The 21,232-nt window shown below is 40.5% G+C and overlaps 1 protein-coding gene across 9 annotated transcripts in view; it reads left to right on the forward strand.

Annotated features, from left to right (window-relative positions):
• NTRK2 (neurotrophic receptor tyrosine kinase 2) overlaps window positions 1–21,232 on the forward strand; it is a 227,066-nt gene that overhangs the window by 53,416 nt on the left and 152,418 nt on the right. For 7 of the 9 annotated variants that reach the window (XM_064140082.1, XM_064140073.1, XM_064140074.1 and 4 more), the window contains exons 9-11: window positions 359–391; window positions 5,142–5,242; window positions 5,646–5,745. In XM_064140082.1, the coding sequence (XP_063996152.1) occupies window positions 359–391; window positions 5,142–5,242; window positions 5,646–5,745 (234 nt within the window). Of the gene's footprint in view, window positions 1–358; window positions 392–5,141; window positions 5,243–5,645; window positions 5,746–6,329; window positions 6,520–10,674; window positions 10,825–21,232 lie in introns of those variants that run through there. The other 2 variants (XM_064140080.1, XM_064140081.1) reach the window with 2 other exon arrangements.

Here is a 21,232-nt window from a genome sequence, read left to right on the forward strand (position 1 = left end):
CACTTATTCCAGATACATGTTAACAGCAGAAAGCAGAATTTCCCCCCATTTGGCAAAATTCTAGCCTGTCTTTGCCAGAACTAGTGTGCCCTGTGCATTAGCTGTTTCACATGAATGAAAATATTAACCTTTGTGATAGCACTAAAATGATTTAAGATGTAATCTAATAAAAGGTGCTGTAATATATTGGTATTGCTTTGCATTTGTGTAGGTGGTGATCATTACTATTTGAAATAACTTACCAACTTTTAAAAAGTTTATTAAAGAAAGCATTCTTCCAGCATTTGCAACCTGTTTACAAAGCTTTTTCTTTTTCTTTTTCTTCTTTTTTATTTTTTTTTCTCTTCTCTGTGTACAGGTAGTGGCCCAATTGTGGATCCAGACGTTTATGGTATATATTTGCTTTCCTTTTTCTTTTCTTTTAGTGATAGAAATTAATTAATTGAAACCATTAAAAGATGGAATATTAGGCTCAATTAAATTGAAATAGCACGTACTATAACAACACTTTGTATTTTTCATTCTTCTCCTGCCTTATGTTAAGATTCACAAGGGCAATATGATGATTTACCGCGCTGCTTTTGATTCGTATTAAGAAAAACATAAATCCACCTCTGTGAGTAGTTGCAGCTGATCCTGTAGGGTGACAGCTATCTAATACAGCTGAAAGGCAGATTTTGTGTACCTTTTGGAGGCATTTCTTGGAGGAAAGCAAGTTTGTGATTTCTTCTTATATAACTTAATTTATTTTTCAGGGATGATTCCATACTTGGTTTGCCTCCAAAAATGTACCCCTAAATCCCACTTAAAAGTGAAATTGGCACAAGTAAGTTTTCCTATAGGCAATTAATTTTACTCTATCCACTCATTTTTACCATCCCTTAATCTCTCTTGCATAAGCAGATATCAACAGATATCTGAGTGTGTGCCAGAAGATTTGATGACACGGTGTTCACATAATTTTTTTAGTTAGGTGAAACGTTTTGGTTTACTACAGTAGAAGATCCAGAATGAAAAGCAACTGACTAGTTTCATGTAAAACTTCTGGTATATTTCTGGTGAGTAGGAGAGTCCATCCGAACCAACATATTCAGACACCCTTTAGCTTCCAGTAGAAGCTGGATCCTTTTTGGTGTACTTTTTGTTTGAATGAAATGGCCATGACTCAAGTTTCCTTAAGTTGATTTAAATTTTATTGCTTTGATTCCATTCCATGTCATTAAACTTTAGCAAATGTGCAGTTGAAGCATCAGTTTGGCATTAAGTGCTTAGAAATGCTAAGTGATAGCTGCTTCTCCCTCTTTCCCAGTTATTTTTTTTTCTTTTAGTGGGGTGGGAAGGTGATGGTTTGCACAATTTCTTACGTGTGTTGTGTTATATAAGCTATATGTATGTGAAGATTTTGATTCTGAGCTGTTTATCAAGTTCCTGATGCCTGTGTGTGGCTGTAACCATGTGAATGCTGGCTTCTAGTGACTTAGTTTTCTGCTGAGGTTATGCTCAAGTTGGGCTGGTGGATCACAGCCTACCAGACTAGTAGTAATGAAAGCAGCCTCCATTTTTATTCCTTGCTTTTCTTTCTGCTGTTTGAAGCTGCTGTCTTTGATCTTTGTTTCAGTGACTCAGTTTTTGCTTTGAGAAATACTTTGTAGTCCAGAGTGTTTCCCTAATTATTCCAAATTCATGAGTCCAATTAGTGAGGTGAATAAATGAGGCCACCTCGAAAGCTTAGGAACTGCTACACTTCTTCAGGAAACCTTTGCCAGCACCGCGGACAGTGAGAGCCTTAGTATGAGCTCCTCAAAGGCCCTGAGCTGTTTTCATGACATTTTTTTCCATCTCTATGCTAACCTGTTTACCCAGAACTTAGCCTATGTTGGAAGGAAGATTTAAAGCACTGCTTCTCTGCTTCTTGCTCTACAGTCTTCCCTTTAAACTGGATTTTTCATAACCCTGTGCTAATCATGTTGCACATGTGCCTATTGTACAGGGTAAAGGCAGCAGGAGAGGATTTTCTCCTGCTGGACACAGGGACTGTCTGTGTGTCTGTCAGTCTGTTGGCTATGGGTAAAGTTACTTGGAGCTGCAGGGTACTCTCCTGCAAGTGTTGAGGTGCTGCAGGCCTAGGAGCTCCCCAAAGTGTCCATGAGGGCAGGGCTTAGCAGCCAGGCCCATCCCACCACTAAAGCCAGAATCAAGGTAGGCAGTCAGGAAGACTATGGACAGCCATAGCCCTAGGCATTGGGCGCTGCCCCGTGGCTGTGGCCAATCAGGTCTAGGTTGCAATGGGAGAGAAACTGGAGATAGGTGTGATGAAGACAAGCAGAGGACCCTTGGCTTCACGTTTTCCTTCACATGCATCAAATCTCTTTGTAGCTGTGTTTAGTCTGTCTCTTGGGAATTGACCTTCTGTGTCTTGTACTTCCATGTGAGATTTCCAGATGTTTTCTGTGAAGTGTCTTGACCATACAGTGATGTTAGAAGAATTTAAGTAGTCACAGAAGGCTGTATGTTTTTACAGGGGCAGTCCCAGTTGCATGGGGCACTGCCTGCTGCAAGTGGGAGCAGTGGAAACTGTTGCTAGTTCTTTTAAATCTCCTCTGTGCCACGTCTTGGAAAATGTAGAAAGGGAAGGCTGTCCTGCCCTGGGAGAAACGGAGCTGCTTGCCCTGGGTTGAGCAGGAAAACAAAGGCAAAGTCTTCTTCCTTGGCCCAGAGTATACGTCTTTGAGCCATGCTCCTGCTTCTAATGTGGTTGTGAACTTGAGAGGGACAACATGCCCTGTATCAGCCACAGGACTGTGCAATGTGACCCCTAGTGATGGTGTGATTGTTCTCATCTATATCCCAACTGCTGTGCACCTTGTTTGTGAAATATCTGCAAAATACTTCCCAGCCTCAGCTGCAATTCATTGCAGTTGATGTAGTCACAGATGGCTGCAAGAAGTATGCAGCACTGGAGAACTTGGCCCTGAAGCGATGTAAGTCCGACGTAGCATGACTCAAGAGGCGTGACTGTCTGTATCAGCGTTTGGTGTCTATGTCAGGATTTCATAGTGAAATGAACAGGAATTTGTTTAACTTGGAATCACCCGGTTTTGGCTGGATAGCTGTCATACATGTTTTTCTTGACTGGCTCACCCATTTCAAGAAGCTTTGAAGATATGGAACTAGTTCAAATGCAAATGCTTCACAGTTACACATCAGAGAATGACAATGTAACCCAAGCTGACCAATGTGGCCTGCTTTAGCTCTTGCCTATTTTAGTATAAAAGCAGATTCAGAGGATCCATAGACCAGACCTGAAACACTCTATGCATGGCCCTTCAGAGCGTGATTATAGGTAGCTTAGTACAGACATGAGCATAAACAGAACTACAGACACCATAGGCTTTTGCCCACTTCTATTTACAGATTAAAGTAAGAGTAAAAAAATTCCCTCTAGAAAGCTTGTATTAGAGAACCAGAGCAGTGACGACTCTGCTTTGTTTTGAAATATATATATAGATATATAATATAATGGCCTTAAAAAGCTGATATAAATAAAGAATTGATCAAAACTATCATTCTGAAGATTTCCCCAGTTAATTGTGAAGGAAGCCCAATCTTGAAATTGAGATACTTGTAAATTGAGTTGTGTCTGCAAATGAATGAAAAAATCTCCCTCTCTGCTGTGGCAAAGCATGTAGTAATGGTGGTGGATGGTCTGCACTGCACCTTGTCTGAGTGTTCGGGCTGCTTGCACAGGTGAGCTGTTCAGGCAGGGTTTGCGCTGATGAGAACTAAGTGCACTTTTCGTTTGTATTTTGGCTTAAAAGTGGCCTACACTTTGGCATGCATAGTATAGAGCCAAAATAAGCTGTATGAGCTGATTAGACAGCTTCACTGTAGAGACTGTAGCACTGCTGCCAGAGGTAACTGCGTAGCTTCAAATACTAAAAAATCTACACCCTACTGAGTGCTTTGGAGAAAGCAAATGTGTTCCTACATGCATGGAGATCAAAGGCCTACTGCAGCTTGCTGCTGGCATTCTCAGCTCTGCGCTCTGAAGTGGCCTTGGGAGCTAAAGAAGATAAATTCTAAGGAGGTGCAGAAGGCCCTCCCTGCCCTTTATAAACAGCAGCTCTGTTGTGGTCATAGCGGTTCCTTCCTCTGTAGTTAATAAGAGCTGTGTTAAAATTTCATCTGTAGGTTTATGGCACTGATTTTAATCCAAATGCATAAAGAAACAGGCAGTTAGTTGCATATTTAAAATACAGTGCTGGATGCACATTTTGTAATGCAGTTATTGCCCTTAATAGTTTCTTTCATCTGCATGAATTACAGTCATAAAGTTGAAAAGTTCTTTACATTTCCAGATGCAATAATTTTTTTAAAATGTCATAAAAAATATTGCTCTAGTGCACCTTTCTGTAAGTTTTTGTATGTACAATTTAATTAATTTTCTCTAAAAGGAATAATTTGTCAGGAAATGATGAACTGTAAATATCTGTTTTGGTTTTGAATGATTATAAAGAATTAAGCCATGTTCATCCTTTTGATGAAACAGTTCTGGATTCACCCCTACAGACCTGCCAGTGGAAATTATTTTGATAAATCAAATTTCTTCATACCATCTCAGGCACCTAATTTTTTTTAAGGTTTACTAATGTGACAAATTACGATGCTGAACTGTAATCTCTGTACACCCAACATTCTTTTGTGTTAGTTTTTAAATGAAGAAAACCAGCAATAAGTTCTCAGCTGAGAGAAAAGTCTCCTAGCTAATATTTAGGACTCTCCTATATTTGCCTGAATACAAGGCTGTAGAAGTTCAGGGTAGACAGTCTTTTATTTTTAATAGAAAGTCAGGAGTGCATAAAAACAGCATTATGGATGGAGTTCTTTAGTTTTTTGGTAGAGATACACAGTGTGGAGTAGATGACTTCTCAAGCTTGTCAGTCGCAGCTCATTGGTTCTGTTATCTGCTACAAGGATCCCCTCTCCAAACAGCTACATTAGCAATTATGTATCATTTCCAAAATGCTAAAAGTCCTGAAAGTTGTTAAGAGCCTTAAGGTGATATAGAACAGAAATACTACACTTGTCCCCTTCTAAGGGTACGAAATTATAAAAGTAACCTTTTTTTTTCCATTCCTAAGAGTATGAAACCACGCCTAATGATCTTGGAGACACCACAAATAACAGTAATCAAATAACCTCTACAGATGTTTCCAACAAAGAGAATGAAGATAGCATCACTGTAAGTGTATACATTGTTTCCTGATCTGTAATCTTAAAGTCTTTCTTACCGTTTAACCCACCCACAAAGATTGTAAGAGCATGCTGAGCTACTTGAGCACCACAACTATAAATGATGTGGTCAGAACTTAGGAAAAAAACCCTAAAACCAAACAAAACCCCTAATCCAACAAACAAACAAAAAGTCCAAAACCCAAGCCAAGCCCCTCTAAAAAAAAACAAAACAGATAGAAGAAACCTCAAGAAACAGTTGTTTTTTGTAGTCATTGAAAGCAGTGGTTCCCAGTTGAAATGTTTTTTTGGTTGTTTTATTTTTTTTTACCTAACAAGGTTAATCGAAATATCTACTGAATGTCTTTGAAGGTAAAAACAAAACAAGTAGGTCTCTTTGTGTCTTTTTTTAGGTGTATGTTGTGGTGGGAATTGCAGCACTGGTGTGTACTGGTTTAGTAATAATGCTCATTATTCTGAAGTTCGGAAGACACTCTAAGTTTGGGATGAAAGGTAAGCAGGGTAATTTTTCATACCTCCTGTAATTGTTGTGGGTTGTATGAGTTGATACTGTAGAATTCTGCACTGAGAACAGTTAAAATAACTGAATTGACTGCCTTCACATCTAGTATTTCATCAGGTAAGTAAGTATGGGCAGAGGCAGATGTAGGTAAAGTGTAGGTCAAACTATTCTAGTTCTTTTTTTTTCTTAGGACAAATCCCATTTCTCTCCCACCTGCTGCAGAGCACCCCTGGACACTTCCTGCTTGAGTCAGTGTATGTAGAAAAGAGATAGGAAATTAATTTCTTCTGATGTGAGTTTGATTTCAGGAATTTGATGAGACTATGTTATTGTTTAAGAGGTATATCAGTCCATAATAAAATGTCACATTAAGGTGACAGATTTGAGAGGAAACAATGGCAAGAGCCAAAGGTGCATTCGCAGTGGATCCTATCGCACTGGTACTTTCCCACAGATGCATTTTCTCCACCTTCTCTTTGTATCTTGGGAAGTAGTAGCTGGAGAGAATGGCAAGTGATCTTGTCCCTGTGCAAGGGGGAAATCTCAGACCTTCAGTTCATTATTTATTTTACAGCCAGGTGGAGGTATGTGTAACACAGAGACACTCGCAACAGCTCCATTACCGTGTTATTTCACTGGAGTCATCAATGTGTGTCTGGCAATGTGTATGAAATTGTATTAAACAGAAAAGGAAAAAACATCCCCTTGCTATTTGGTTGGGGGGACTAAAAGATGCTTTGCTATATGCTAAAGGAGGTGAGCTTTTTTTCTTAAGATGGACTTCTTTTAGGTGAGGATCTGACAAAAGAGTGGTAAGTAGTTTTTTTTAAGGATCTCCTGTTAACCACATGTCCTATCTTTCAATGTGCTCATGACATAGTACCACATGGATTTATATTTTTGGTAACTCTTAGCTTGCTCTTGACAAGTGCTTATTTCAGAAGTATCTACTGTATGTTTTGTGTTTTTCTATTATGTTTAGAAGACAGTTCCTGAAGCAAATGAGATTTAAGCAGAGGAAAAACATAGTTGGTGGAGATTAGCTTGCTGGAATGGTAGCATTTTCTCTCACCTCCTTCTGATGTGACATAGTCTCTGCTCTTTGGAGTAGCATTAAAAGAGGGCAGTCACTGTGAAATACCCTGAACAGCAACACAAAGGCAGCAAGACAGAGCTGCAGAGATTTTGCCAAACACTAGAAAAGACCTTCTGTGACTGAACAGCAGTGTAAATTGTATTTTTATCTAAACCTTTCTGAATTGCATTTTGGGAGCTGGAGTAGGCACAAGAGAGATAAGTGCAACAATGAGAAATGTCTGATATTAGCTCTTTAAAACTAAGTGCTTATGTTTTTCAAAATTTGCATTAAATATTTCAACACTATGTTAATGGAGGAACTAGGAAGTAAACTGTGCCCTGAGGGGGAAATCAGAAAGTTGCATTTTGCTAGTAACATGATAAGTTACCTTTCAGGAAGCTGCTTACGTGACAGTTTGTCTTTCTTTTTTTTTTGTATCTTCAGTATCTTTCTTACAAAAGCAGTGCTCTTTCCTGTTCAGTAAGTTTGCCTTCAGTGTTTTTTTTTGTGGCAGAATTGTGTGTGTAGATCATATTTTAGTAGGGATGCACTTTTGAGGAAATGCCTATGAAATTATGAAAAGGCATCAATCTCATATATGGTGTGTATTTTAGCCTTTCAATGTGATCACTGATGGTTAGGTATATCAGTAGAATCAGTTCGCAGTTCAGGTGCACTCCTTCAGAAACTAATCACAGGCATCGTATGTATGGTAGTGGTGACATGTCGCGGTGAGCTACATACAGCTGTTGAACATTTCGTTAGAAAGGAGTGACCCTCAGTTGTTTCTGAAGTGACCTCAAACTTGGCGTTCACACCTGAGCTTTTCAGTCTGATCTGTCAATTCTCCAGAGTCCCAGAAAAGCTGTCTCCATTTTGCATCATCAGTAGTATTGAATGTATATAAAAGTAGTACTCAAAGACCTGAGATGGGAACAAAAAAATGATACGTAATACCCAGACTAATAATAACGTACTGCCTTCTCTGAAAAGCCTGCAGCATAAGTATATATTGAGAATTCATAGATGAAGATAAACAACCTGGGATATTTGAGCATGAAGAATAAATAATGCAAAGGTGAAGAGAAATATTTTGCAGTCGGTATTATTCAGTGAAATGAGTTTAAAATCTGTTTCTTGGAAATTCTGAATAAAAGCCAGCTACCTGTGAGCTCCTGGAGTCATTTGCCATTGGATTCAATGACAGCAAAATTAGTCCCAATTTAGCATACAAACGTTGCATTGTAGTTGGTGAGTCAATACACAGCATTAGTAGGGAAGTGAGAAGGAGTAAAATATGCAGACTAGTTGGATGAAAAGCTAGATGTGAGCCAACAATATGCGCTTGCAGCTCAGAAGGCCAGTCGCATCCTGGGCTACATCTAAGGAAGCATGGCCAGCAGGTTGGGTGGGGTGATTCTTCTGTTCTCCTCAGCTGTGGTGAGATTTCACCTGGAGTACATTGTCCATCTCTGGGGCCCTCAGTTCAAGGACATGGACCTCATAGAGGGAGTGAAGGGCCGTAAAAGTGGTCTAAGGGCTGGAGCATCTCTCCTACAAAGACAGAGAAGAAGAGTTGGGGTTGTTCAGCCTGAAGAAGAGAAGGTTCTAGGCAGATCATAAGGCCTTCCAGTACCTGAAGGGGGCCTGCTGCATGAGGGTTTTGTTTACAGAAGAAAGCAGCGTTCGTTTTAGGAAAAGCACCCCAAAGTACTATCTTTTGTTCAAGCCCCTGTTACCTGCTGGTCTTTATTTTTGAGTATAAGTTTAAAATATGAACTGTCAGTCAGGATGCTGTGCTCTTACACTGAGCTGATTGAAGGCTATGAACGCACCCGTGGATTTTGTCTGCCAAAGTCAAGGCAGGGAATTTTGTCCTGCTTCTTCATAGCTTTTTCTCTTGTCTGATTTCTGCAACTCTTGTGCTAGTCTATGAACTTCATTTGAAACTTTTTACTTAAAAGCATTGGTTACTCCAACAAGAGCACATTGATAGTGCTTGATAGATTTTTTCCTCTGTATGTCATTCACTGTGTTGTTTTTGCTTGTGAACTCTTGTTGTATTTTGAGCTTTGGCACAAAAGATAGTACAGGAGAGGGCAGCTTGGAATACATTTTCAGTCTCAGTATGTTTTTCAGATATCATACCGTATTTTAGTTTGGGTAAGAAGCACTGCACAACTGCATGACATAAACATTCTTGCAAATCAGTATTGTCATTCTGACATGATGCATCTGTGATGACTAAAAGTCTTTGACACTTATTTACTCAACTAATAATATTTACATGACTTTAAATACAGTGCTGTCCAGGTAAGTATGGAAGACTGTGCCATTCTGTAAACCATTAATTGAGTCTTTTGCATTATTCTTTTGGATATAACTATGGGATCAGCAGGGAAAAAATCTTACCTGTTGTATTTTCTGTAAATGTATAGCAAATGATCATCGTATTCTCTGCTTTAATACTTGACTCTGTGTCTTTGTGGGAGAGGAGTTGATTGCAAGGGATTTCAAAACAGACCCTGCTTCATTCATATTGGTGATTGAAGAGTTGAGATTGAGACTGAAGAGTTCATATGGCACTGAGTGGTTTGAACTACTGATACGAGAAAAGAGAAGGTTGTTGTATTTATTACTAACTTATGCATTATCATGTCTTCCTTAAGCAATTAAGCTTCTTACAGATTAAGAGAAGAATAAATTTCTGTTAAGCTTTTACTGCATTTGATTCTAAAGCAAGTACAAATTACAAGGTTTGCATCTTAAGCAAAGGCCTGCTGTTTGACAAATAGGAGCTAATGTTCAAACTAGTCTGCAGTAAGCCTGCAGTGAGTAAGCTTCCTGGACAATTTTGCCTTATTTGCCTGATAATTAAGAAGATAATTTTTTTTTAACTTGAAAACACTCTTAACTGCTTGACCTCCGTCAAGTTACTTGAAAACCTGAGCTTTGTGAGTTACCATTTGTACCTATAGAAGTGCTTTTTTTGCTGTGTTGTACCTACCCAACTGCTGGTTCTGTGGGCGTTGATCTTTTAATGTCTTTAGAATGTTTCATTACTTAGTCAATGAGCAGAATATAGAAGAGATTAATTCATGTGAGTCAATGTTGTAAGATAAGATGTAGAAAAAAATGAATGTGCTGAAATTGGCAGTATTTTTAGTGAGTAGACATGTAAAGGCAGTGATGATATTGCTCATCTGAACCACATAAAGGAAGCTCTTTTTATTATTTGACGTTGGCATTTCAGTTCCTGTAGTCATAGACAGATCATATATATTGTCTACTTTAGGTGCATCACTTATATAATGCGGGCAGTAATATTTAGTCACCTCAGGAACATTTCAAAGATACAATTATTAATGCTTCTAAGTATCTTATTCTGAAGAAGTAAATTGCTGTAAGTACTTCAGAGGATGAGAGTTCTTATAAACTAAACTGTGAAAATTGTTTTGTGAAAAGGATTTTACAAAGGTCTTAAAGTATTTAAGCCATCCTGTCTTAATGTTCCAGGAAAAGAGATGTTTCTTAAAACGCTGTTTTGGGTCTATGTCACTGTATCAGAACATACTATTAGGCATTTCCAGCTTTCCATTTTTATTATTTATATAAAATTTGCTGTCTAGGTCTTAGTGTTCTTTTTCTGTCTGCTTCTGGTTTTCCTATATCTGATCTTAAACTGCAGGAGAGGAATATAGCTCTGGTTCTGTGTAGAAACAAGCCAGTGGGTAACATGCCCCATATCTATCAAAGGATTTGGGGAAACATCTCAAATCTGAAGCTGAGGAATTTTTGATGGTGAGATGGTACATTTGAGTATGATCTCTTTTGCTTACAGAATTCAGTTGTAATGATCAAGGCAGAAAATGAGTTATTAACTTCTTGAGAGCTGTCCATGAGCCAAACTACTGTACTGGTGGATGTTATTAACACAGGAAAATTATATGAGGCCTTATCTTGGTTACTAATAAAAATATGTGGAAAGAAAGTGTGAAGAAGTACCTGTTGAATTCCTCTCTTCCTCCTCCAAAAAGAAGTATACTGACAAATGATGGGGATGAGGCATTAAATATGTGTGTGGTGTGCATGAAGCAACATGAGCTGGAGTACTAGGGAGACACTGAGCAAAAAACAGCTTAAACATGAAATGGGAAGAGACTGAAGAGAAATAAGAGTAATGTTTGATGCAGTGGAAATGAGGAGAGATGAAACATGGTTGCCTTGGTGGGGGCTGAGGCTTACACAAGCACAGCTCCTACATGAAGGTAGTGGCTGAAGAGTCAGTCTTAAATGTATAAACTTCAGAGATGCAACCTCGTGTTCAGATTACGTCCACATTCACTTGACAATTTTATTTTACAGAGCCTGGAGTTTCTCTTTTAGTTTCCTATGTGCAAAAGGTGAACACTTAACCTGCTTTTATATGAACTTTTGCCCACATACAGGTCATACTATAATGGAATACATTAGTAATTGGAGGTAGGAGAGAAGGTGGGTCATAATAATTAAGTTTTTGCCTGTAGTCAGAGTGCAATCAGGCACAACGATGTATTTGAAGATGATTTCAGATGTGATGAGTGAATGAAAAGCGAAAAAAAGAAGAGCAAAGCTGGCCAGTGTTATTTACATATTTGTTTTTAATTACCCCCAGTTCTCTAATGGTTTAGATGTCCATCACTGTAAAATACATGTGTGCTTTGTTATAATCATGATTTGAGGAAATGTTGAGGCTAGATGAGGCTAGAAAACTGGATGCTGAAAACCAAGCAGTTCTTGAACAACATAGGTAGAAACTTGAATAACAGATAAATAGGATGTGTTCCTGGTAGAGGTGAGGCCCATATTACTGATTTAATATCTCCAAGGATGTAGACTACACAAACCTTCTATGCAATGTGTGCAAATGTTCAGTCACCCTTACAGTATATATTTTTTTCTTTCTTAAATTTCCTGTATTTCAGTTTGTGCTAATTGCAGCTTGTCCTGTCACTGGACATGTTGACTCATGTTGCAGAGCAAAACATTAAAAATGGGTACATAAAGGTAACACGGACAAACATGCTTTCCAAGTTGTTTTGTGTTGCCTTTCAGTACTGGCTTAGTTGTGAAGACAGTGTAATACAGAAAAGTATTCACAGTATTATTTGCAGCACAGCAGTAACTTTTTCAGGGAAATTTTGGCTCAGGCATGTGAGTCTCAGTTGACTAACACCACTTGTAATCCCACTTGGGGATTGAGAGTGGATGTTGATAAGGACTTTGCTCCACTCCTTTTACAGTATGTGTTGGATTTTGTATGTTTCCCCCCATTTGTGTTCCTCAGCTTGCAAAGACTAATATAGTATCAAGTCGCATTGATTTCTGTAGACAGCTCTGAAGTTTGAAACTTTTCCTCCCCCGCCTCTTTCTGATTTTAGGACAAACCCTGTGCTTGTCCTAAATAGTAGATAGTACAATTAGTGTGCTTTATCAAGTTCTGTCTTTAAATGCCTGACCTTGTTAGATGCGTATCAGTTCTGTTAACAGATGCTGAGATCTTAATACGTTTGGAGTGCCCTTCCTTCCCTCTTTTTTTTTTTTGTTTCCTGTATTCAGTTTTACACAACAGGGGACGATTCACCATGGGTTTGGAGGCTGGCGAGCCCAGAACTGTGCCATAGCTCTCACCTGTTGTTGCTCTGTTTGCTGCAGTGGAACTGTGTCTTTTAAAGTAGCGTGGATGAAATCACAAAAAAAGACTTTACTTTAGGTATGCTCTAGGCAAATATGCCCCACAAACAAAAACTGCTTGAAGACTGAATATGAGTTTTAAAGTTTTCTGATGCTTATTTGAACTTCCTCTTAATCAGGCAACCTAGTTGTTCTTTATAACCTGATTTTGAAAAAACACATAGGAGTAGCCTTCTATCAACAGCTTCCATCTGAAGATGCCCTTGTGTTGCCTGTACAGTCTCCTGCCATTACACAGTTTGGATCTGAATATTTGGAAAAAAAATACCAAAGCAGACTTTTTTGCTTGGTTCATAGCATTTCTTCTTTCAGAATGAACAGGAATGGCTGTAAAGCTGTTGTCGTAGTAAAGCTGTAAAGCTCTTGCTGCTTAGGAAAAAATGAGAGATTACAGTTCACAGGAATTAAGAAACTTTAAGACAAGAGGTAGCCAAGCTGCTTTAATATCCATTAAATGAACACTTCAGGTTTAGTTGCAGTTCTGGGCAAAAGTTCAAATAAGAATGGGGCTTTTTTGGGTGAATGAGTTCTTTTCATACCTCTTCTTCACACACACACCCCCTGTTTATAATCTTCCATGTTATCTAAAATCTGGGAACAGCTTTGTATATTAGCTGTTGACTCAGCCCCACCACCAGAGCTGTGACTTCTGAAAGGTATTTTCCTTATTGCTAGCTGAACACACCTTATGCAAGTGACTTATAGCTGCTTTCAGTTGTCCTCTTTGTGGAGATACTGTACCTTCCCAGTGTTTCCTCACTGGTGTGCCATAAGTGTGCCTTTCTGCCTCATAGTGGCCACTATTTCAACTTTTATTTGCTTAAAACATTAGGGCTATATTCAGTCCTCAGCCTGGATGATGATCAGAATAATACATTATAAATAATGCTATTCTTATAAATGAGTCACGGGGTGAAATGGGAATGGGCTTACCTGTTTTGAAGCAGCTTTTTTTGTGCTGCCCTAAGTGCCCTTTTTCTCCTAAAACTTGTTCTGTATCTGAAGATACAGGAAGAACTGGTGGTACTTCCAGTACAGTACAGAAATGAGAAGCCAGAGCTGACAAAGAGAGATCAGTCTTAATTCTTTGAGTTTAAAAAATAATTAAAAAGTAAGGTGGAGTTCAGCATCTTTCTGGTTTGCCCTGTTTGATCTTTTGGAGCTTTTTAATAACAGCAGTGGGGTGGGAGCAGTGTTACAGAGACTTTTATAGATAAGTAAAATTAACAAACTATTTAGTGGCTATTATTTATTCTAGATCAGTTTCATTGTTAGTGTTACAGATTAATGCTGCAGTTTCCTCAAATGCAAGTGTAACTGAATGCCTAGGGGCACAAAATGGAATTATGCAAACATATGAGAAGTATTTATCAAATGTCCTTCATGTGTCCTTCATGGAAGGTGTTGCTCATAAACTTTTACTTCTTCCTAGTGGTTTGTACAGCCAGCCTGACTGTGGTCCTCTGCCCTCTATCACCCATTTTTCCTTACTGCCAGCTCTGAACACTGATGATATTTTAATACAGAGAATAAGAACTCAGACATTTGCACTCAGATAATTTTGCATTTTAAATGTGTCACCCTTGTAGAGTAACAGGAGGGGAGAAGGTAGCCTATGGTCATGGAACAATCTCCACATTGCTACAACTCTTTCACAGATGGAAAAGTTAATTTATAATACTTGTGAGAAGTGCTTGTGTTCACACATGTGCTTCCCCACTCAACAAGCCCAGGCCCAGCCACAGCAAGAGCATGTGCCCCACATAGCTCTGTAAAGTAGGACAAATTTTAACTTTGGTTCTGTTTGGAAGATATTGTGAGTAATTCAAACTCAAAGAGAAATACTCTCTATAAATCGGTGAGTTGAGTTGCAATAATTCTTTATATTATCTCAGGGTGGTTGGGCACAGGAAACGATGGCCACAGCTAAAGTGTTTATTACCAAAGGGTTTCTAAGAAAAGTTTGGCCTAATCTCTTTATGTTTGTGCCCTTTCAGAGCTGCGTTTCTGCAGCAGCGGAAATGTACCCTTTAGAAATACTGTTTTTTTCTGCAGTATCATCTGAACCAGAATTTTCTTGATGTCTGTTAGTTCTTTTTGGAGAGGGCCATTGTATTCCCATCACCTTTGGATCTGCACTGTTATGTACCCTTTTCCTGGGAATATGTACTAGTAGCAGCCCGTGCTTTAGGTTTTCAGCTGGCTCTGATGTAGTTGCTCATTTGTCAAATATCTATCCTGCTCTAGCTGCTAGACAGTCAAATTAAAACTGACAGTCAAGTTCTGTGTTAGTAGCTACCACCAGTTAATTTTTTCTGCCCATTACCATGTTATTGAAGGTTTCCTGTGAACTCTGACAGTCCTCAGTCACTTTAGAGAGCAATAGATGGTCTCTTCTGCTAATTTTCTCTTTTTTCTATGCTTCTGAGTGCCAGTGTGGCCAGCTAAGCAGGTATTGGAGCTGCTTCTCATGATGCCTGAAGCTCAGGCATTGCAGCGGCCCCTCCCTCTATGCTCAAAGCAAACATCAGTGCAGGCTCTTCTGCTGCCATCAGAAATCGTGCAACCTGCCAGTTGCACAGTAAACCCCAGGTGCCTTGTGAATGCAGATTGTGTGTCAGGTGGATGGCACAGGGCCTGTTCTCTGCCCAGAGGCTGTGAGTGTGAGCGATACAGGTATGAAGGCATCACCTCTGGCATATGAAATCTTTGGGCTACAAAGGCATGCTGGGTAAGAGTGACTATGTGCTTTCCTTGTGTTTACATGTTCCCTCAGGCAGATAGTTTTGGCCCTTACTAAAGGTAGAGCAATATGAGTTCATTTGGTTGAGCCAACATGGATGTTCTTGTGCCATGCCTGCCATTCACAGGAAGACTGGCAAGGGAAAGAAAATTGCCTTCTCACTATCTGTTAAGCATTCTGCTGGTCTGGTGAAGAAAAGTATAAAAGAAGTACATGTGGCTTTATTTTAGCAATGTTTGGAATTTCTTACAGAGTTTACTAGATAATCTAGCCTAAGTGCAGAGGAAATAGTCTTCCTTTCACTCCTTGGCAAAGCTTCTTGTGCTCTCAGGCTTTTGGGCCATACTGTGCTGAGGCCATGGAAACAGATAATTTGAACCCTTGCTTTTGCTTTTGCTGCATTTATACGGTTCTTGAAGTCAGGTCAGAGTCTGTACGTTCTTGTGGGAACTGGAAGTGTCTGTCTGGTTGCATGGTTCAGGCTAAATGTGCCAGATTTGGATAGTGAGTTCATATTCCTGAGCAAAGGATGAGACTGCCTTATCCCGCCATCTTTGTACCTTCCCTCTGTGGCAGCAACTTAGTGCAGTGCCTGTGGAAGCTCTGACCTGACAGTCATAGCCTTGTGGTGCCAAAGGAAGAATTCCTACCAGGCGCTTGCTGTCTTTGTGCAGATGGCTGTGTACATTGACAACCATTCATGCAGTGATAGGCTGTTAATCACAATGACATCACTTAGTGTTTAAGTGAGGTGCTTCACTGATGGTGCAGATTTTGAGTTGCTCCCAGCAGCAGCCAGGGCAGCTTTTTTTTGATACGTGCAAGCTGTACTTCTGTAGACAGGTACTTTGTGTAAAGTCTGCAGCTGAGTGCTGTTCTCACTGACCACTGCCTGCACAAAACGGATGTTTGTGTGCACTGCTGCCTATACCAGCTGGCCTTGAAAGAGTAATGTCTTTGCCACTGAGATCCCATACGTTGTGCACATTTAAGTTAATTACCACCCTTTCTTATTTGGCCTCTAAGTCTTGTAAGTACAATGCATTGAGCTTTTGAGAGCTTCCCAGTGCCTCTCCCAGCTGTCCTAATTCCCAGATTTACTTAAATTTTAATTAGATACTTTGGAGTTAGTTATTAGTGATCTGTCTTTCCCCATTTCATTCTATTTCAGCTAACTACTGATAACCTTTCTGTTCTGTTACATTCTTGAAAATACATTTAGGACAGTGAGCAATATTAGGGAAATTCTTTGAATGGAATGTTTTCTTTTGGTTCGACAACTTAGCCACTAGTTTAGTTAGCTTCATTCTGAGGGAGGAAAATAAAGAAGAGCCTCAGCTACAGGGGAAACTTAAGAATTCAGTGTTTCTTAATGTTAACCAGTCAAAGAGCTCTCTTAGTGTTTAGAAATTGAAATGGTGTCCTTGCTAAGTGGGTAGATTTTGGAAAGCAGAGGAGGAAATGGCCTGCATAGAATGGATTATTTGCATCTGAAGATTTTGCTATGCTGATGGCATCCTTCATTAAAAAAGAGGAGGGTGGGAGGGTCACTGAGCATGAGTCTTTTTATGTACAATGGCTCCTTTATACTACCCTGCCAGAAAAGAAGTGTAGATGGAAATTGAACTCGTTTAGATTGATAGAGGTTAGCATTTCTTTGGGGAGAGAAGGGTAGCAGGCAGAGGTAGCTGTGGTTGGCTGTGTCAGTTTCCATGTGAATCTTGAAAACTATAGTTAGACAGGAAACTAAATCCTCCCAAAGAAAGGTGAAACTTGATCTTGGCCTTTAGCTCCTCAATTAACCTTGACACCATAACACAGTGGTGAGCTCTGGATGGAGGAGGCATCTTAGGGTGTTTCTTAAATAGCTTGTTAAACAGGGGATGAAGTATCATTGTTTTGCTGGAATACTGCTTACAGACAACATGTCAGGAATGAATAAAAGGTAACAAAATAGATTCCCAACTGAAAAGATCACTCCTGAGTCTGCTCTGGACAACATACAGACAATGACCAATTCTCCTAGGTGAGTCTTACCTACAGAAATGTTATGGAAGAGTAAGTTTGAGGAAAAGAAATTTCAGGTATGCCCTTAGCTGCAACCAGTGTACCTAAGTGCATTGGCTACTGTGTGTGGAAAGCAGTCTGATGCCAGTAAGAAAACGGCATGTGTCTAGTGGTAGGTATGAACACAGGTTGTAGCCTGAACTGATTGAATCCTTTATACACAAACTAAGGGGTTCACTTACATTCCTGTGTGCTTGCACATTCCTGGCTTGGTACAGCCTGTCAGCTATAGGGTGGTAAATGTCTTCTAAAATGTGTCTCAGAGCAGTTTTCTGCTTAGCTTAACAGAACTTCGTGGTATTTGAGTGTTTTTATTTGCCCAGTATAACCATAGTTTAGTCACTTAAAACCCAAATATGTAACAAAAAAATATTTCATGGCTTTGTTTCTCATGATTCCCCTTTTGAAATGTGATTGTAGCTCTGACACATTTGTGTCGTTTCATTTCACTAAAAGTGATTGTTAATTAGGTAAAATAGATCTAAAATGTTAAGATAGTAGAATCAGAAAAGTGCATTTTGCATGATTTTGCATCATTTCTGCAGCCAGAATGAACAGATTCACTCTTCCTTTTTGGCAAAATAATGTTTTGTGTTACTTTGTGTGTGGTTTTGTCTGTCTTTGGCAGTAGTACAGGTGGTCGGAGTTTCTTTATTCTCCTGTCACCTCGGCCACTACTTTGTGGAGAAAACTATGTTTCCTTTTCTTCTTTCTGAGATTGACTGTAAGGAATTCAAGGATCTATTTTTAAAGAAGTGTATTGTGTGGCAGTTTGGTTAAAGCAAATAGCAGTGAACCATGAGTCCTCAGCACAGAACGTGAATGATATCCAAGTGCAGTAAGAAATAAAGTAAGGGGTCAACACTGCTCTGAGTATGGTCTTGGATGCACACCAGGGAGATCATAGCCAAAGGGCTGCTAGCCCAAGATTAAGACCAAGAGAGCTCAATGAGAAAGTTCTTTGACCATGGGTTACTTTAGAAGACACATCCTGCTGATGACAGTTAAGGAAGGCCTGTCTCTAAGAGGGAGAAGGATCCTCAGGGGCTTATTGAAAGGACTTTAAGCTACAGTTAGATAGGAATGGGGATGAAACTGGGCTTGCTAGAGAAAAGCCTGAAAGTGGCATGCTGATACCTTTGGCACAGTGTGTGAGTGAGGTTTTGGAGCCAGTCACCTCACTGGAAGTGGGGGACGGTGGTCTGTGTGTCAGCAAAGATGCAGGAGTTGATAGATTGGCCGCTGTGGAAGTATATAGCTTGCATATGGCCTGGTATGAATTATGTCATCTCTCTCCAAAAAGTTGATGGGACCATTAACTTGGCTAAAGTGCATCTCTACCAATGCACACAGCATGGGTAGCAAGCAGAAGGAACTGGAAGCCATTGTGCAGTGAGACAACTGTGGCATTGTAGCCGTTGTGGAAATGTGGTGGGATAACTCTTATGACTGGAGTGCTGCAATTCATAGAATCATAGCATGGTTTAGGTTGGATGTGACCTCAAAGATCATCTAGTTCCAACCTCCTGCCATAGGCAGAGACGCCTCCCACTAGAGCAGGGCACTCAAGACCTCATCCAACCTGGCCTTCAATACCTCCAGGGAGGGAGCATCCACAGCCTCCCTGAGCAATGTATTACAGTCTCTCATCACCCTTACTGGAAACAGCTTCTTCCTAACATCTAGTTTAAGTCTCCTCTCTTCCAGTTTAAACCTATTACCCCTTATCCTGTCATTACAAGACCTTGTGAATAGTCCTTCCCCAGCCTTTCTTTAGATCCCGTTCAGGTACTGGAAGGCCACTACAATGTCACCTTGAAGCCTTCGCTTCTCCAGGCTGACTGACTTTTCGGTAGGGATAGGCAAGGAAGGAGAGGTGATGGGATGGCCCTGTATGACAGGGAAGGATATGAATGTCTAATACTTAGTTACAGTGATGACAGAGTTGAGTGTTCATGGGCAAGAACCAAGGGAACGGCTGACAAGGCAGATACTATGGTGGGAATCTGTTACAGACTGCCCAAGCAGGATGATAAGGTTGGGCATGAAATACTCTATATGCAGATGAGAGAGTTTTCACAATCACTGCCTCTTGTTCTGATGGGGGATTTCAACTTCCCAGATATCTCCTGGGAATATAATACTGTCGAGAGGAAAGTGCCCTGGAGCTTCCTTTAGTGTGTGGGAGATGACTTCCTGACACAGCTGGTGAGTGAGCCCGTTAGGGAAGGTGCTTTCCTGGAGCTGCTGCCTTTTAACAGGGAAGGCCTTGTGGGGAGTGTAACAACTGGAGGCTGCCTTGGGCACAGTGACCTTGAAATGACAAAGTTTGAAGTTCTCGAAGAAGTAAGGAGGAGCGGTTAGGAGAATGGCCGTCTTGGACTGCCACAGGGCACATTTAGTTCAGGAGACTGATTGACAAAGTTCCTCAGGACTTTGTCCCATTCTAAAAGTTGGAGGAGTTAAGGAGGGCTGGACACTCTTTAAGAAGGAAATCTTAAGGGCACAGGAACAGGCTATCCCCATGCCTTGAAAGATGGGCTAACAAGCAAGGAGACTTACATGACTGAACAGAGAGGTTTGGCTGGAGCTCAGGAGGGAGAAGAGAGAAGAGTTTATGGCTTTGGAAGAGGAGGTAGGCCATTGAGGAGGACTGTAAAGATGTGATGCGACACTGTAGGGAGAAAATCAGAAGGGCCAAAGCCCAGCTTGAACTTAATTTGGCTACTGCTGTGAAAGATAATAAAAAAATGTGTCTATAAATACATCAACAGCAGAAGGAGAGCCAAGGAGAATCTCCATCCTTTAATGAACACAGGAGGAAACATAGTGAGAAAGGATCAGGAAAAGGATGAGGTACTTAATACCTTCTTTACCTTAGTCTCTAGTAGCTATTCTGTGGGTAACCAGCTCCCTGAGGTGTAAGACAGGAAAGGGAAACTGACTGAGATCCCCATGTTCCAAGGTGAAATAGTGACCTGGTACACTGTTTAGATGTAGTGGGACCAGATGGGATCCACCTAGGGGTGCTGAAGGACCTGGCTTGCTAAGCTCATTTTTCAGTAGTCTTAGTCCAGCAGGACTGGTGAGGTCCTTTATTAAATGTTTATAAACATATGAGGGCTGGTCAGGAGTGGGGGGACAGGCTCTTCACACTTGTTCCCTGTGATAGGGCAAGGAGCAATGGGTGTAAGTTGCAGCACAAGAGGTTCTACCTCAGCACAAGGGGGAACTTCTTTACTGTAAGGGTCACAGAGCACTGGAACAGGCTTCCCAAAGAGGTTGTGGAGTCTCCTTCTCTGGAGCCTTTCAAGGCTTGTCTGAATGTGTTCCTCTGTGATCTGTGCTAGATTGTGTGGTTCTGCTCTGGCAGGGGGGTTGGACTCAATGATCTCCTTGGATCCCTTCCAACCCCTAATATCCTGTGATCCTGGTGTAGTGGAGGTTAGCAAATGTGACATGATTCTACAGAAAGGGCTGGAAGGAACTGCAGACCCAGTCAGCCTGACTTTTGTGCCAGGTAAAGTCATGGAGTAGATCATCTTGATTGACAGCATGTGTCACACATGGGACAACAAGAAAACCAGCAAGGAGAAACCCCGAACACTAAAACATTAGCCATGATTTCAACCCAGACAAATGCTGTGGCTAAGAAAACTGTGGGCACCCAGACTGGTGTCGCATGCAAATATGTGGGTGTCCAGACCCTTGGCTGCAGAGAATGCTAGAGCCTGGCACTTGAAATGGAGAGTGGTGGGTATGAAACTCGTGTGAGGTGTGAGCAGGTGAATAATTTGCTCAGTATGGTGGCTGGGCTAAAGGAGGAAGTTGAGAGACTAAGGTTTATATGGGAATG

The sequence above is a fragment of the Pogoniulus pusillus genome, chromosome Z (assembly GCF_015220805.1).
Source record: "Pogoniulus pusillus isolate bPogPus1 chromosome Z, bPogPus1.pri, whole genome shotgun sequence".
In the NCBI taxonomy this organism is placed as follows: Eukaryota; Metazoa; Chordata; class Aves; order Piciformes; family Lybiidae; genus Pogoniulus; species Pogoniulus pusillus.